Here is a 15,872-nt window from a genome sequence, read left to right as displayed (position 1 = left end):
ATACTTTTAATTCCAAGTTATTGGAATTGATAAGGGAAGCAAAATGCAGCAGAAAAAATGAAAACAAGAGCTTTTACCTTGGACCCAACTTTTCCAGGTCTTCCTGGCAAACCCTGTTCTCCTTTTTCTCCCTGCAGGAAATTAAATTGTACATAAAGGTTGGATCTAGACAAAGAAGCGATTCAGTTAAACGCATTGTAAACTCATACAGGGAAACCCGGTAGGGAAAGATGGGGCCCCACAGCGCCATCTGGTGTCACAGTGTTATATCACATACACAACACACATCAAACGCCTTTTCTTTACCAATCTAGCTGTGTCCAAAGACACAGTTCATTCCAGCACCAATATACATTTAGAGCAACCTTTGTGCCCAAAGCTGCATGAAGATTCAGGTTCTTGTCTTGCTTTTGGTCTGTGTCCCTCTTCCATGAACTGACCACTCAAAATCACTGGATCAATACAGGACTGGGGTGGGGAACCTGTGGCCCTCAAGTTGCTTTTGAACTCCAATTCCCAATGGTTGGGGATGACGGGAGTTGTAGTCCAACAATACCTGGAGGGCCCTTGTTTTCCTACCCTATTATAGGAGGTTTCTGGGGACACATTAAAGTTTGTGCAGGAGTAGCTCTTCAGCTAGTCTGCCCCTTACTCTGCTCTTCTCCAGAAGCTATCCAATTCCTGTGCTGATCCACCTTAATGATGCTGGAGAGTAAGATATAGACTACCATTTATTTTTGCCAATAGACAATAGCCTACATCCTGTCCAGCCCAGACCATGACCATGACCACTAACACAAAACATTTTAAAAAATTCTTTCTTACCAGCAAGCCAGGTGGACCAGGAGTTCCATCCTTTCCAGGTCTACCCTAATTAAACAAACAAAGAAACAAACCACTTTTTAATACTTTGTTGTTGTTAAACCAAATATGCTAATATTATTATTATTTTCCTACATACAATATATGATTCAAATAAAACTGGGTTTAATAAAGCTGGATAAATGGAACTAAAGATCCAATGGACTCAAGCTGTATTTGTATTAATCATTTCCTCAACTGCAGTATGGGTTTAAACAAAATAAAATAAAAAATTCCTTCCAGTAGCACCTTAGAGACCAACTAAGTTTGTTCTTGGTATGAGCTTTCATGTGCATGCACACTTCTTCAGATACACTGAAACGTCACTGAAACGTCACTCAGAAGAGTGGTGGGAATGGGTGATCAGCTGATAGGTGTGGAAAACATGTAGACACTGTTAACGACTGCAATTTTTACAGGGTCTTACAGGGAAAGGCAAGGGGTGAGATGGCTAAAGATAGCTTTGTCATGTATAATGAGATAAGAATCCAATGTCTTTGTTCAGACATTGGGTATGATAATCAGTATGGGTTTGATAATCATAAAATGTATTTTCAGACTATAAATGTACTGTTAACTTTTCTAGAAGACAAAAGAAATATCTGCAACACTAGGTAGCTTTCAAAAAAAAAATCTATCAATTGCAAAAAGAGGGGGGGGGTAGTTTACAAACCTGAGGTCCTGCCTCTCCTGGATCTCCTTTTGCACTTCGAAAATCACCAGGTGAGCCCTAAAACACAGATCTACCAATCAACACACATCCTTTAGATTTATGTTGCTACACTGAATGCACAACTCATATTGCTTTATATTTTTAGCAGGCCAGTGCAGAGCTTGTCTCAGGCCCGGTGAGGGAGTCCCTGGTCAGCTGTTTGGCCCAGGGTGTTCCACTGACGCCCCGCCCCCCCAGGGCTTCTTAGCCCTCTGAGGCCCAGGGTAAGTGTACCCGGCTGCCCTCCCCTTCTGCACAGGCCTGATTTTTAACATTTATAATAATATATGTTTAAAAGTAGCTATTTCCGAATTAAGGCCACCGCTATGAAGTATAGCTCAGAATATTTAAGGCGATGCCATCATTTCACAGCATTCTACATCCAAGTTGTATTTTATTCCATGACCCTCAGGTTGAGGTCATGTATTTCTATATTGATTAAATATGTTGAACGAAGTGTACATAGTCAAAACAAAATAAAAAATTCTTTCCAGTAGCACCTTAGAGACCAACTAAGTTTGTTCTTGGTATGAGCTTTCATGTGCATGCACACTTCTTATCTGAAGAAGTGTGCATGCACACGAAAGCTCATACCAAGAACAAACTTAGTTGGTCTCTAAGGTGCTACTGGAAAGAATTTTTTATTTTGTTTTGACTATGACAGACCAACACGGCTACCCACCTGTAACTGGAAGTGTACATATATATATATGGTCATGTCAGCAGCTTTCAAATATATGCTATTTTTTTTAAAAAAAAATGTTTTACTATCTAGCTTCTGAAGTATGAAATGCTAATTCAGTACCACTTACTGAATCTCCAGGGGGTCCAGGGGGTCCTGGAGAACCCATATCTCCTTTATCTCCTTTTAATTCCTGTCACAAAAATAATAATAGTATTTATTTATTTACTCAGTGAACCCAAAAACGAAGATGGTACTTACAAAAGAGCTATATTTTAACTGAGTCATAGGAACAAGCAAAGATACGAACTGAATGTTTGCTAATGGAATTTAGGGATGTGACAGAAAAGAGGTAGAAGTGGTGCACACTTCGGTAGAAAATCTATATATGTACACTTGATTTAAAATAAATCTATGTAAACTTTATTTGCTTTATCTTGTCATAAAATTTATATATTATTAATATATACTTTATACCCCACCCTTTTCCCTGATGGGACCCATACACAGAGAAAGATGAACAACTGTACAGAATGCACATATTAATGGTCATTAACAGTATTATACTGCTACCGTCATATTTTCTGCTCCAGTTAGGGTTACGATAACTGTTCCAGTTGGTCCTGGGGGCCCCATTAGTCCATTGTCACCCTGTGGTAAAAAAAAATCAAAATCAAAAGAGCTATTTCATATATGTTTATGGCAGCTAGGATGGCACATGCCAAATACAAGGGATTATAAAGTGTGCTCACAATAGGAGGGTTTAAAAAAAAATAGCTCTAATGGCAAAATTAGCATACAGTATATATGACTTCAGGAAGGCATGACAGATCTATTGAAAATGGGTGTTTATTTTCTACAGGAAAAGCACACCTTTTCAGGCATGTATTTAATGTTTTGCAGACAAAGGTTGAATCTGTTTGCTAAAGCATTATCTGTGCAACATTGCAATTATATAATAAAAGCAGCAAAACAAACAAACAAACAAACCCCAATGCATTTAGCATTAATGGATATCAGTTACAAATAAAATCCACTGAAGCAGACCCAATCAAATTAAAAAGTTCAGCTCGAATATTCTGCATTATCGAAGTCGTGTACTAGTCATAACAATATACTAGCTTAACATGGCATGTTGACCATGAAAATAATTTGGCAAAAAGATACGAGACTGAAATTCTTGGGTTCGAGATACAGCCCTTCTAGCCAAGAATCTTATCTCAAACTCTGTCCTGTCCTGAGCATATAACATACCAGAAGTTCTGAGATTCTTCTTTTTATACCCTTTCTTTCTTACAAGGTGCTTTGCCGTTTGATTTTGTCATTCAAAACAACCCTGTTATTTCATTTTTGGTCTAATTCTGCATTTTACATTATAATATAAAGCACATTAGGAAGACTGACACTTTCAAGCAAAGGGCTGCTCACAGACTGTGTTAACCAACAACTGTTTAATTTCTCAAAAATTGCCTCTTCATTATACTTTGAAGTAGCCAGCTATTTTAGTGATTGCTCTTTACAATATCACCACAGCCTTTTGGTTACGCCTAAGCTGGATCAAATGTTACTGCCTTTCAAATATTCATATTATAGGCTATGCCCAGCAGGGCATAGCATTTAAAAAAAAATAGGACAAGGGGTAGAACTTGCTTTTAAAGACAAGTTTGTCACAAAAATACCCCTGCCACTGCTACATGTAGCAGTTTGACAACCCTGACAAATGCAGCAGCTGTCATGGCATGGCATTATTCCCACAGAGCATTCAGTCCAAGGAATGCCACAGAAAATTGGTCCAATACAGCGAGTGGTGCTGTGGGTTAAACCACAGAGCCTTGGGCTTGCCGATCAGAAGGTCGGCTGTTCAAATCCCCGCGACGGAGTGAGCTCCCATTGCTCGGTCCCTGCTCCTGCCAACCTAGCAGTTCAAAAGCACGAAGTACAAGTAGATAAATAGGCGGGAAGGTAAACGGTGTTTCCGTGCACTGCTGTGGTTCACCAGAAGTGGCTTAGTCATGCTGGCCACATGACCTGGAAAAACTGTCTGCGGACAAACGTCGGCTCCTTCGGCTAGTAAAGCGAGATGAGCGCCGCAACCCCAGAGTCATTCATGACTGGACCTAATGGTCAGGGATCCCTTTACCTTTACAGCAGACTGAGACAGCTGACACTTATCTGTAAGAGTAACATAGACCCTACTTGTGAGAACAGAGCACCTATAGCAGGCCTGAAGTGAAGAGAAATAGCCAATCTGGTTTTTGAGAATTCATTTGGCAACCGTAAGAACACAAGGAATATAGCTGCACTCTTAATAAGATCAAGACTCTAGAGAAAGCAGAATTTATTGCATGCTACTGATATGCCCTCAGCTGGTAGAAAAACAAAAATAAACAGTTATTTTGGGGGGAGCAGGGAGATGTATGAATAGTTATGTGCTTTTTTACCTTCAATCCTTTGGCACCATTGACTTTAACACCCATAAGACCCTGCAAACAAAGCCAAAATGTATTTAACAAATGTTTTGAAAGCCCCAATTGATGATGGAAGCAGAAAATGGTACTGGTAGTAGGGGCAATTCAGCAGTGTTGATATTGCAATTCTGAAAATACCTTTGGCCCTGGAAGTCCTGGTCTTCCTAGTGCTCCCTAAAAGTACAGATAAACACATTACACATTTTGCCTGAAATGCTTTATGGAAGAAACATCATTATAAAAAATAAAAAATAAAAAACCCACAAAACAAAACCAGGGATAATAAGTAAAGAGGTGCTTAAATGATAATACTAACTTGTAACTTACTGTAAGTATGAACGAATTCAGAAAAGGTAATTTACATTTTCAAAATTGCACCAAAGCAGATTTCTGAAAATTGAGTCTTGGATAATCAAGCACAATAAAAACATCAAAGGATATGTATTCAAGGCTTGTTCCCGGGGCCACCTAGTGATACCAGAATGTTTTGCATGTACAGTACATGCTATGCCACTGAGCTAATGTGCACAATTTTCTGCACTCCAACATCAGAATGTTACAATTTATGTCTTATGTGCCCTTTGACTAATACTAATCTTTAATCAACATGGAATTTCAGATTTTCTACTTACTGGAAAGCCTGGAGGGCCCTCTGGCCCTATCAGCCCTGGTAATCCTCGAGGTCCTGGATCACCCTTCACATCAACAAAAAATAATAATAATGCTTCCATTATTGGTTTTATTTGTTTGTTTTTAGGCTTCTCTCACTCCCTTAGGCTGCAGCCCAAGCCCTGCCCAAGGAGCTTCAGATTTTCAGCCTTGCAGGTCGCACTGACCAAAGTTGAAGAAACAGGACAAACAGCCTGCTCCTACTCATAAGCCCTACTGAGTTATTCCCATTCTGCTTCTGAATAAACATGCATAGGATTCCACTGTTAAATATTTTGATTATCACCTCTATGGTCTGCTACATTCCTGTCCATAAAAGCCTGTCTAATTTTAGCCACTAATGGAGGAAACAGGGCAGTTTTCAAACTTCCATATTTAATCACTTAATTTAACACATATGTTAACAGAAATGGGCAGAGAAGCGTAGGAATGCCCCACTCCTCGCCAAAAAAAAAAAAAGATCCAGGGAAATCTTTACAAAAGGAGAAAAACAATAAACTTCACAATAGGTCCTGGGCAGGGTCTTGCTTCAAAATTTGTATTATTATACTGCCCTATCTCAAAACATTTGTGTATTTGCAATCCCACTAAACTGAATATATTTATGCACATCTAAAAGACTTTTCACAGAACCATAATTCAATAGGATGATAGTCAACATGCTGTGATTGGAATTCTGCACATGCAGCAGAACTTCCCCTTCTTCTCCTTCCCTCCGCAGCTGCCCATGCTCGGGAGTGTTCCACAACCCTTGGGAGCAAATTTTCAGGGTGTGTGAGGAGCTGCAGTGGAAAGGAGACAAAGGGGAACACCCACTGCAAGAATGGAAATTCATTCTACTGGTGGATGGACCCTGTCACACAGAGACCTCTAGGGTGGAAGAGACCTCAACACTCATCTATTTATTGTTCAAAATAGAATGTTTTCAGGCTTACCTGAAATCCAGGCATTCCTGGCAATCCAGGATCACCTTTGGAACTATAACCCTGGTCATACCCACTTGCGGAACATCCCTTGGAGAATTAAACAAGAGAGAGAGGTAAAACGAGTTGGTCCATTTTATTTAATGTTATTCTCTCCCCCCCTTTTTTGACAGGTGGAACAATAGACCAGCCTGTCAGGGTTGAAGGGGGTGGGCTGCCAGACAGCATCAAAATAAATGTAGCAAATTGAATATATTTGGATATGATGTTTTAATAATGGCAAGAAGATTCAAGAAAATGCCTTGCAGTACAAAACTGGGGTTGAGAGGATTTGTCCCATTTCCCCATGATTAGCCGTCATATAACTAACAGATTGCTGCCAAATGGAGGCAGAATCCATAGGTTTAGCTGTACCCCAAGATACACATTAATTTATGAGTCAATTTCTCAGAATGAGGATAAACATTATTTATGGAACCAAATATTTAAAGGAAAACCTGAGGATGCCTTGTAGCCCTGTGATATGGTAAAATGAACAGCTACTAATAGAAAAATTATAAGTGGTTTACACATTGTCCGTATTCAACACATCAAAAACTTTCTTCCATTTTTTTCATTGTTCCTCTGGCTCCCAAAACACTGGAATTCTGATTTAATCCAGATAACTCCTATAGACTTGGAGCTTGCATTGTTGCTGCAATTTTAAGTTCCTTCAGCTAGCTTTACAAACCTTTCCTCCATCTGCTTTACTGATGTGCATTTATAAAACTCTTGGAAAAAAGCAATATTGATGTGATCATATGAATGATTGCACAAAATTCTTCCTATATTCTGCTTTACTGATGAGCACGTGCCCTCCTGCACATTGATAAAATACCCCACATAAGCAATATCAATGCAATTATATCAAGTTGTTTTTTTATCATATCAAGTTGAATTTTCTCAAGTGTTTATATCAATGCACATAAAAACACGTAAACATTAGCAAAACACTGCATATAACTACTGCTACAATTATATAAAGATGGATAAAACATTGCAAAAAATGTACACAGTGGCAAAATAGAAGTAGGAAGACATGAATGAACTAAAGGAAGTGGAAGTTGTAAATTAACTGCATACTGCTCTGTACAAATTTTGGAAGAATTCCTAATGCTTCAGTTCTGCTTTAGAAAAAAAGACAAGTAATTTAGAACTGAAATATTCCTATAGCGAACAAAAGAGCAGAACTGCATTTCCTGTGTTCCTTAGGTCATACAACTATTTTTATTTTGACTTGCTTTTTACAAGTTAACTTACTTTTTCTCCTTTGACTCCTTTAGGACCCTGGGTAGAGGGAAGGAAGAGATAGACCACACATCACATTATAAATGCTTCAGATCTCATAACAGAAACTTATGCAGGTGAATTCTGCAACAGAGCCCTACAAATCAAGTAATGTATTTAAAATTACAAAGTACTTACAACTGCTGTCAAATATAGGTGGAAATAGCAGGACCACAGAAACAGTAAAGATAAGAGCCAAACTTGCCGATCTTACTATTAGAAATTATCAAACATAATAAAATTTTGATATTTTCCTAAACTTTTTAATAGAGTGTTTTCTCTTATTGTCACTTGAATATAGAATGAAACAGTATTGAAACACTGAAATATTGAAATCAAAAGAAACTGCAAATTGGGCTGTTTGGGAAACTGATGCCCAAACTAAGTTAAGAATGGTAACGGAAGATACCTAAAAGTACCAGTATCTGATTGGTTTGTTGTGTAGCAATAATGACTTTCCAGATGACCATCAGAGTAGAAAAGCAGGATATTGTGTGGCTGTAATGATAAAAGGTAACCCCCTATCTATTCAAAGGCCCAACCTTTGGACACCAGTACTTGCTGTGTGAGTTTGTCCTTTACTACAAGCTTCTATTTGATAGTTTGCAACACCTTTCCCTGCCTCTCTCCTCAGGATTTCCCCAGTCAGTTAGTATGTGGTGCTTTGAACCCCTGGAATGAGAAAGCTCTACATAAGGCACATTTGACTATCATAAGCTGAAACTTACTGGTAATCCTGGGAGCCCTCCTTGCCCTGGGAATCCTGGGAATCCCTGCTCACCCTGGAAAACAGAGAGACAGTGAGCGAGAAGCTGACAAAGAGAGGAAGGAGAAAGCATAATGGGTCCCAAGAAATGATGGGCTCTCTAACTACACAGGCACACACCTCCCCCAGGCTCCTTATCCTAGGGGTAAAGTGTCACAGGGTGATGCTTTACCAACTCTTCCTCTTACAGGTGGCCCACTATTGGTTCTTGCTTCATTCTTACCTTTGTCCCATTGCAACCTGGTATACCTGGGTGTCCTAGAGCACCTGCATTTCCTGCTTCGCCCTAAAAGTAGTTAGAACATTGCCAAGGTAGCTATTAGTACAAACTTACTCGTAATAGCCTTTTGACTGTATGTGCAGCTGGTTTATTAAAACTGAATGCCTTTGTGATTATTATTATTGCCGTCATTATCTTAAAGGTTTGTTAGCATCAGTAACTTCAATATACTTGAAGCTGCTGGATTAAGTTTTGTTGTACTTACTGGAAGGCCTGGGGGACCTGAATAACCAGGGACTCCTGGCAAACCCTAATGATAAGAAGAAACACAGAAAGAAATCAGTCAGTAGGCTGTTGTTGTTTTTTTTTAATAAAACAAGCCTATTATTATCTAAAGAAGTGGACTTGTAATTGTTCAAAGGTACAAAAGAATGGACTGTGCTAAGGTCAGGATAAGTACCATTACACAAGTAAGCCTTCATTCACCTAGCAGACCAAAACAATCCCAGGACAGCAAATGTATTGAGCTCTCTCCTTGTGCTTAGTTTCCATGAACTTGCTTAACAAATACAGGCAGGTAGCCGTGTTGGTCTGCCATAGTCAAAACAAAACAAAAAATAAAAAATTCCTAAGGTGCTACTGGAAGGATTTTATAATTTTTTGTTTTGTTTTGCTTAACAAATGGCATTCATGGCGTTGTTTATGCCATACTATTATTTGCATCACTGAAATGCTGTAGGATCTGTCATTTAGCCGAGCATGAGGAAATTCTGTAGGATCTGTCATTTAGCCGAGCATGAGGAAATTCATTTATAAAAGCCTTTTTTTATTATTAAAAAAAGGATTATGCTGTATCTGAACTTTGAGTCACTGGTAGTGCACTGGCTATTTAAAACTATATTTGAAGAGTATGGGACACTGGACATTGCTTTCATGATTTAAGAAATAAATAAACCTAGAGATGGGTGGTATGGCTTTTAAGGAGTAGGATTTCCATCTTAGAAATAATTGTATATGCTTCTATTCAGTAAGTTGTTTATTTCACGTGCAGTTGCTATTTGGAAAGTACCCAGTGTTAGTAAATACTGTGTTTGTCGACATTGCCTGTAGTTTTAAAAAGCTGTTGAATACATTGATTTAGGATTAAGTATTTCTGTTAGGGAAACAGTTGTTATTACCGTTTATTTACCATAATATTCCCATGTGCAATCCTACACTCAGCGTATGTTACCATACAAAAGTATACTATCGTGTAAAACAAAGAATTGCATATGTTTTGAAAAGTGTGCAAGCACAGAGAAACATGATTACTTCTTTCAACTCTCCACACTATAATACAGCTGTGAAGTGCGGACAATTTTTTCAAAACTCCCTCTTTTTCCTCTGTGTGTGCATGGGAGAGAGAGAGAATGAATATATATGAGTGAGGCGGGGCATTGTTTAACACATTTTCTGCACAACATCTTCCTGATTAATACTGCCCCCCCCAAAAAAACCTCTTTGCTGTTTGCCCTGCAGTGGCAGAGTAAATACAGGCACCCCTGCTTGCTTTCCTGGGGGATAAGTAGCTTGGGGAAAAATGGCACAATGGAAATGTTTATTTATGTATTACATTGATACCCCACCCTCTAATGAATTTAAGGTTGCACATATGGTTCTTTCTCTCCTCATGTTATCCTCACAACAACCCTGTGTGGCAGCCTAACCACCAACCCAATCCCAGCACTGCTTCCCAAAAAATTGGCAGTCTCCTGCAGCTGCATTTCACTTATCAAAAAGTACATCACAGCACCACTGAGATCATGTCCATCATTTTTAGAAAATTGAAAATTGTTGCTGTTCTGAACACTGCAAGTTAATATATTACTGAACAAAATACGAACCCTTGAACCTTTAGGCCCAACAAAGCCCCCCGGCCCTGGAAAACCCTAGGAAGCAAAGGAAACAATAGTTAATTATACTGGAATTCCTGTCTTTTTTCTGTTCCTCTGGTGTTTGATATCTGTTATACTCTAGTCTAATGATCAAAAGAATTCAAGTAACAGGCAAAAACCAATCCAACTCCAGTGACTGCTACTTCACACGCCCCACAATGAATATATTCTTTTAAGGGGGAAAAATAACTTTAGCAAAAAAATACAGCCATAATAATAACAGCAATAGAATTGGAAGCACAAAATATTTTTCTGTAAAGGTCTAAAGGAATTATTTCTTACCTATCACTTGGGGCAGATATATAGCAATAAAAAACGGATCAGCAATGTAACAGAATTTTCATTACACAGGATGTACTAGTTACCTCTTCTTCTTTTTCTTTTATATAAAATTTTAGTAGAGGTTTTTAACATATTAAGCAATAAAATCCAAACTCTTTTATAGAAAGTTAATAAAAGGCAATATATCAAAAGAAAAGAATAGCATAGAAAAAGAAAATATAAAATACAATATTCATGATCCTCATAAAACACACACACACACACACTCTCTATATGTGTGTATATATATCCCTCTATCATCATTTTATCTCAATTTTGAAAATGGCTAGTTCTCTTTTTTTCAATCAAGAGGCTTTAAAATGGGTTCAGTCATTAACTGTACACAATGCACAAGAACAGAATGCACGTAGATGTTTATGTGAAAAGCAGGTTTTCCAATCATGAGCAGAGGCACATGGATATATTTTGCATATCCATAGAAATTACGCAGGCTAGTGAATGCCCATAGACTGGGTATGTGTTGAGGCTCGCTGCTCCATTCCCAGCAATGCCTGTCACATGGTCATCAAGCCCTTTTAAATCTCACTAGTCAATGGAAAAGTGTACTATGTTGTTAAAACTCTCATATTGAAATCAACGGGATTTCAAAATGCTTAACCTTCGCTGGACTGTGCTGAAATATACCAGTGCACAGGGCAATCCTAAACATGTCTACTGAGAAATAGGTCCTATGGAATACAGTGGTGCTTAGGATTGCCATCTAAGGGAGCAATCCTATACACAAGAAGTTGTTGTAAAGCAGGCTGGTGTAAATTAAGTCAAGATAAAGTGCTCCAGATCAAAACTCAATCTGGGAGCAGGTCTTCTGTTGACTGAGCTAGCCTAAGCCTGATAGAGGGAAAATAAGGCTTTAAAAATAGTGCTTGAGTTACATATCTCTTTTCGCCAGATTAACTCTCTCCCCATTTTACCCCTGCTCGTCCCAGCAGATCTTGCTGTAGAATTGTTCCCTTATTTAACTTCTGTTTCACAACTGAAGTAGCATCTTTATTGTTATAATCAGGCAGCATTGAAAGAACTAGAGAATGGATGAAATAATGCAATGAAAGCATATTGGACTTTTGCAGTTTGCTGCTGCAGCTTATGATCAGACAAATCAAATATACTTACCAGTACCTGCTTTTGGAGTTTGATTTATGGCCCACAGCTAGTTTCTCAAAGGGCACAGTGTCAGTCAGAGAGAGGGACTAAACTGTAAGCTCGCGAGTGTCATTTACTTTTTTGGTATTGTTCTCTCTTTCACACTTGCCATCTGCATACACTGCAGCACCTATAAATATGCATCAGGGATCACAACATACCTTGGGTCCTTGTGGCCCCGGAGGACCCTCTGGACCAGGGAAACCCATCTGACCAGGTGGACCAGGGAAACCAGGAAAGCCCTTTTCACCCTGCAACACACAATCTCTGTAAAGACTTTGCTTGCAGCGTTGTCATTTCTTCTGCAAATTCATTACAGATCTTCACATAACATTCTGGATTTTCCTTTTATTTTATTTTTAAACCATCCAAGCACATGCCTTCCCATCAGTACAGACTCACAGACACTAAGAACATTCAGGCATCAACATCCCACTTTATGTTTGATGTTGCACTTGAGAACTAAGCTGGGGAAGCTGGGCAAGCACCGATCCGTAAGAATTTCTCAAACAGCAGAACCGTCGTTGCATTTATGTATTGTACTTAAATGTTTTTAAACTTTTTTCCTGCAAGCTGTAATGATGATTAACTAGCGCAATAGTATAGGCTACAGTGACAGTATAATCAGGGTCAATAAAATGCCATAATAGGCTGCACACAACGGTGCTGTTCTGCTTGCCCATCAGACATCCATTTATGCAATGGAGCTTCTCCTTCCTCTCCTCTGCAGGTGCTCCCACCCACCATGCACCCTCAACATTAATTTTGGAGGTGCACGGAGAGAGGAGAGGAATGGAAAGTTTTGTGTCATGAATGGAACACAATTCATGCAGTATCAGATGCTACCCAATATATTTATCCATAAAAAGGTAAGAAGAACCTGCTAAATCAGGCTAGTAGTCCATTTCATCCAGCATCTTGTGCTCCCAGTGGCCAACAAGATGCTGGTGGGAAGCTTGCAAGCAGGACCTGAGCGCAACAGCACTCTCTCCTCTCCTGTCCCATGGTTTCCAGAACTGGTATTCAGAGGTATGCTGCCTCCATGAATTTGTCTAACCGTATTTCAAAGCCATCCAAGTTGGTGACCAACACTGCCCCTTTGGGGAGAGAATTCCATAGTTTAACCACACACTGCGTGAAGAGGAATTTTCTCGCTCCCGATCAATCCCTGCCAGTTCAGACCCCCATGACTGAATATGTAAAATTATGATTTATTTATTTCTTGCCCCAATGTACAGCCCTTTACACTTGTTTACCCCAAACTGCATTTGAAATTTTAATGCCCATTCACTCAGCTTGGAACGATCATTTTGAAGCTATTCACAATCCCTTTTTTAAACCACCATCAGTATCATCAGAAAACTTGTCTACCTCACTGCTCACCCCTATCTCTAGTCGTTTATGAACAAGTTAAAAAGCAAAATGAAACACTAAGTGAACATTGCTTAGTCCTACTATTGGTCCTTCTAAGCCCCTAATCTTGTTAGCCCATAAATATAGTTGCCAGTTCATTTATATTTTCTCTCATATCATGCTATTCTAACATGTGCCGCTGGAGGGGGCACACTACTGTTTCGTGCACACAGAATTTCCTCAGCTTTCTTTATGCTTATAAGTGAGCTGATTTGTCAGGAATACTGCAGATCTGAATGCACAAATCAGAGTTTCAAACTTTTTCTGCAATACATTTCTGAAATGATGCCCAAACTTTATACTGTTTTTAGTACAAGGTACAGCATATAATCTCAAAATGTTTTATCATGTCCTAGTCATTGAAATATAAAAATGTTGCTGCTACTGCCAGTTAATTTAGTTTGCCATGGGGATAATAATACTGGCTTACCTTGCAGGTTTGCTCTGAGGATTATAATAATATAATGTATGAGAAGAACTTGAACTCTCAAAAGTATTATGCAAATATTAATTATTATGTACTTTTTTTTAAAAAAGTAAATATACAACCTCTTACCTTACTGCCTTTGATTGCATCACAAGAACAGTGGCTTTTACCGTTGCAGACACAATTCTGAAAAAAGTAATAGGATCTTTACAATAAATCCATAGTTTATGGGTTCATTCTTTTCTTTTTTGAAATTGCAATGCATTATCTTTAAATGAAAAACCTGGTCTGTTTTTACTTTCCCCACACATCTTTGTTTAAGAGCATTCTGATGTGTAAGGGTAAATGGCTGGGTGCATAAATAAGTATTTAGCAAGCAACAAAAATTCAGTTTATGTATGCCTTATTTCAGAGGGGAAGCGGTTCCAAAAGCTCTGCACCTCAACAGAAGGGGCTCTCCTCCAGGTTGTTGTAAGATGAATCTCAGCAAGCTACCAAGAAAGACTTATCTGAAGATCTCAGCAAACAGGCAAGTCTACAAGGGAGAAGCTGTTCCTTCACATAGTGTAGTTCCACATTGTTCAGAGCTTTAGAAGCCAGCAAAAGAACTTTAAACTTAGCTCAGTAGCAAATTGGCAGTCAGTGCAGTCCTTTTATAAGTGATGTCACATAGCTCCACTCAGTAACCTAAATACTGCAGCTTCTGAATCAGCCTAAAGGGTACCCCACGTGGAATTAAAAATCTACCACTGAAGTTACAAATGAATGGACCACTGTGGAAAAGCTATTCCTGTCCAGGAACGGCTGGTAAAAGGCATTCCTGGTCATCAGTCATTTGGGTCTCCAGTGCCAATGATGAATCAAGGAGCACCCCCAGGCTGCGTACTTGCTCCTTCAGAACAGGCAAATTGCCCAGTTCCCAGGCACGAGAACCATCCATACACAAGGCCTCCTATCTTGTCAGGATTCAGCTTCAGCATATTGGCCCTCATCTAGCCCACCATGCATCAAAGCATGGTGCATCTGTGTTGTGATGTGCTGTTAAATGCATCCTTGCATTTAAAATGCAGGTTCTTTAAAATGCAAGTTTCATGTGCGTGCACGTACAAGTGAATTAAGAGGATCAGGGCAGGCATGAAGATGGGAATTTAGCCCTTACCACTCATTCTCAGTGAGAGATTTTACTTTCTAGGGATCCCTGATCACTGCAGATGGTGACAGCAGTGACGAAATTAAAAGACGCCTGCTTCTTGGGAGGAAAGCAATGACAAACCTAGACAGCATCTTAAAAAGCAGAGACATCACCTTGCCGACAAAGGTCCGTATAGTTAAAGCTATGGTTTTCCCAGTAGTAATGTATGGAAGTGAGAGCTGGACCATCAAGAAGACTGATCGCCGAAGAATTGATGCTTTTGAATTATGGTGCTGGAGGAGACTCTTGAGAGTCCCACGGACTGCAAAAAGATCAAACTTATCCATCCTTAAAGAAATCAGCCCCGAGTGCTCACTGGCAGGGCAGATCCTGAGGTTGAGGCCCCAGTACTTTGGCCAAGAGAAGACTCCCTAGAAAAGACCCTGATGTTGGGAAAGATGGAGGGCACAAGCAGAAGGGGATGACAGAGGATGAGATGGTTGGACAATGTTCTCAAAGCGACTGGCATGAGTTTGGCCGAACTGCGGGAGGCAGTGGAGGATAGAGGTGCCTAGCATGCTCTGGTCCATGGGGTCACGAAGAGTCGGACACGACTGCACGACTGAACAACAACAACAACTCATTCTGTTATCCCAAGAAAAATCCCTCCTGGTTTTGAGGGAAATCTTCCAATAGTAGATTTCCCCCCACTAGCTTCAGAAGAAGAACCCGGTTAATTATCAGTCCCCTCTCCAACTGCATTTTTAAAAAAATCAAAAAAAATCTGCATCTCAGATGCAAATAAACATTTAGTATACTTGGTACTCCAATCTGTGAAAGAGACCACATGTTTCTAG

General features: G+C 39.4%; 1 protein-coding gene across 4 annotated transcripts in view; it reads right to left on the bottom strand.

Moving 5' to 3' along the window:
* The window catches only part of COL4A3 (collagen type IV alpha 3 chain), a 73,321-nt gene that overhangs the window by 38,222 nt on the left and 19,227 nt on the right, over positions 1 to 15,872 (bottom strand). For all 4 annotated transcript variants that reach the window (XM_033150280.1, XM_033150279.1, XM_033150278.1 and 1 more), the window contains exons 2-17: positions 14,013 to 14,069; positions 12,205 to 12,294; positions 10,511 to 10,555; positions 8,893 to 8,937; positions 8,631 to 8,693; positions 8,370 to 8,423; positions 7,615 to 7,641; positions 6,328 to 6,405; positions 5,356 to 5,418; positions 4,862 to 4,897; positions 4,697 to 4,738; positions 2,829 to 2,906; positions 2,386 to 2,448; positions 1,535 to 1,591; positions 826 to 870; positions 78 to 131 (exon numbers count right to left, since the gene is read on the bottom strand). In XM_033150280.1, the coding sequence (XP_033006171.1) occupies positions 78 to 131; positions 826 to 870; positions 1,535 to 1,591; positions 2,386 to 2,448; positions 2,829 to 2,906; positions 4,697 to 4,738; positions 4,862 to 4,897; positions 5,356 to 5,418; positions 6,328 to 6,405; positions 7,615 to 7,641; positions 8,370 to 8,423; positions 8,631 to 8,693; positions 8,893 to 8,937; positions 10,511 to 10,555; positions 12,205 to 12,294; positions 14,013 to 14,069 (897 nt within the window). The remainder of the gene's footprint in view (positions 1 to 77; positions 132 to 825; positions 871 to 1,534; positions 1,592 to 2,385; positions 2,449 to 2,828; positions 2,907 to 4,696; positions 4,739 to 4,861; positions 4,898 to 5,355; positions 5,419 to 6,327; positions 6,406 to 7,614; positions 7,642 to 8,369; positions 8,424 to 8,630; positions 8,694 to 8,892; positions 8,938 to 10,510; positions 10,556 to 12,204; positions 12,295 to 14,012; positions 14,070 to 15,872) is intronic.

This window comes from Lacerta agilis, chromosome 5, assembly GCF_009819535.1.
Source record: "Lacerta agilis isolate rLacAgi1 chromosome 5, rLacAgi1.pri, whole genome shotgun sequence".
Taxonomy (NCBI): domain Eukaryota; kingdom Metazoa; phylum Chordata; class Lepidosauria; order Squamata; family Lacertidae; genus Lacerta; species Lacerta agilis.
This window is presented reverse-complemented; position numbering and strand designations above follow the sequence as displayed.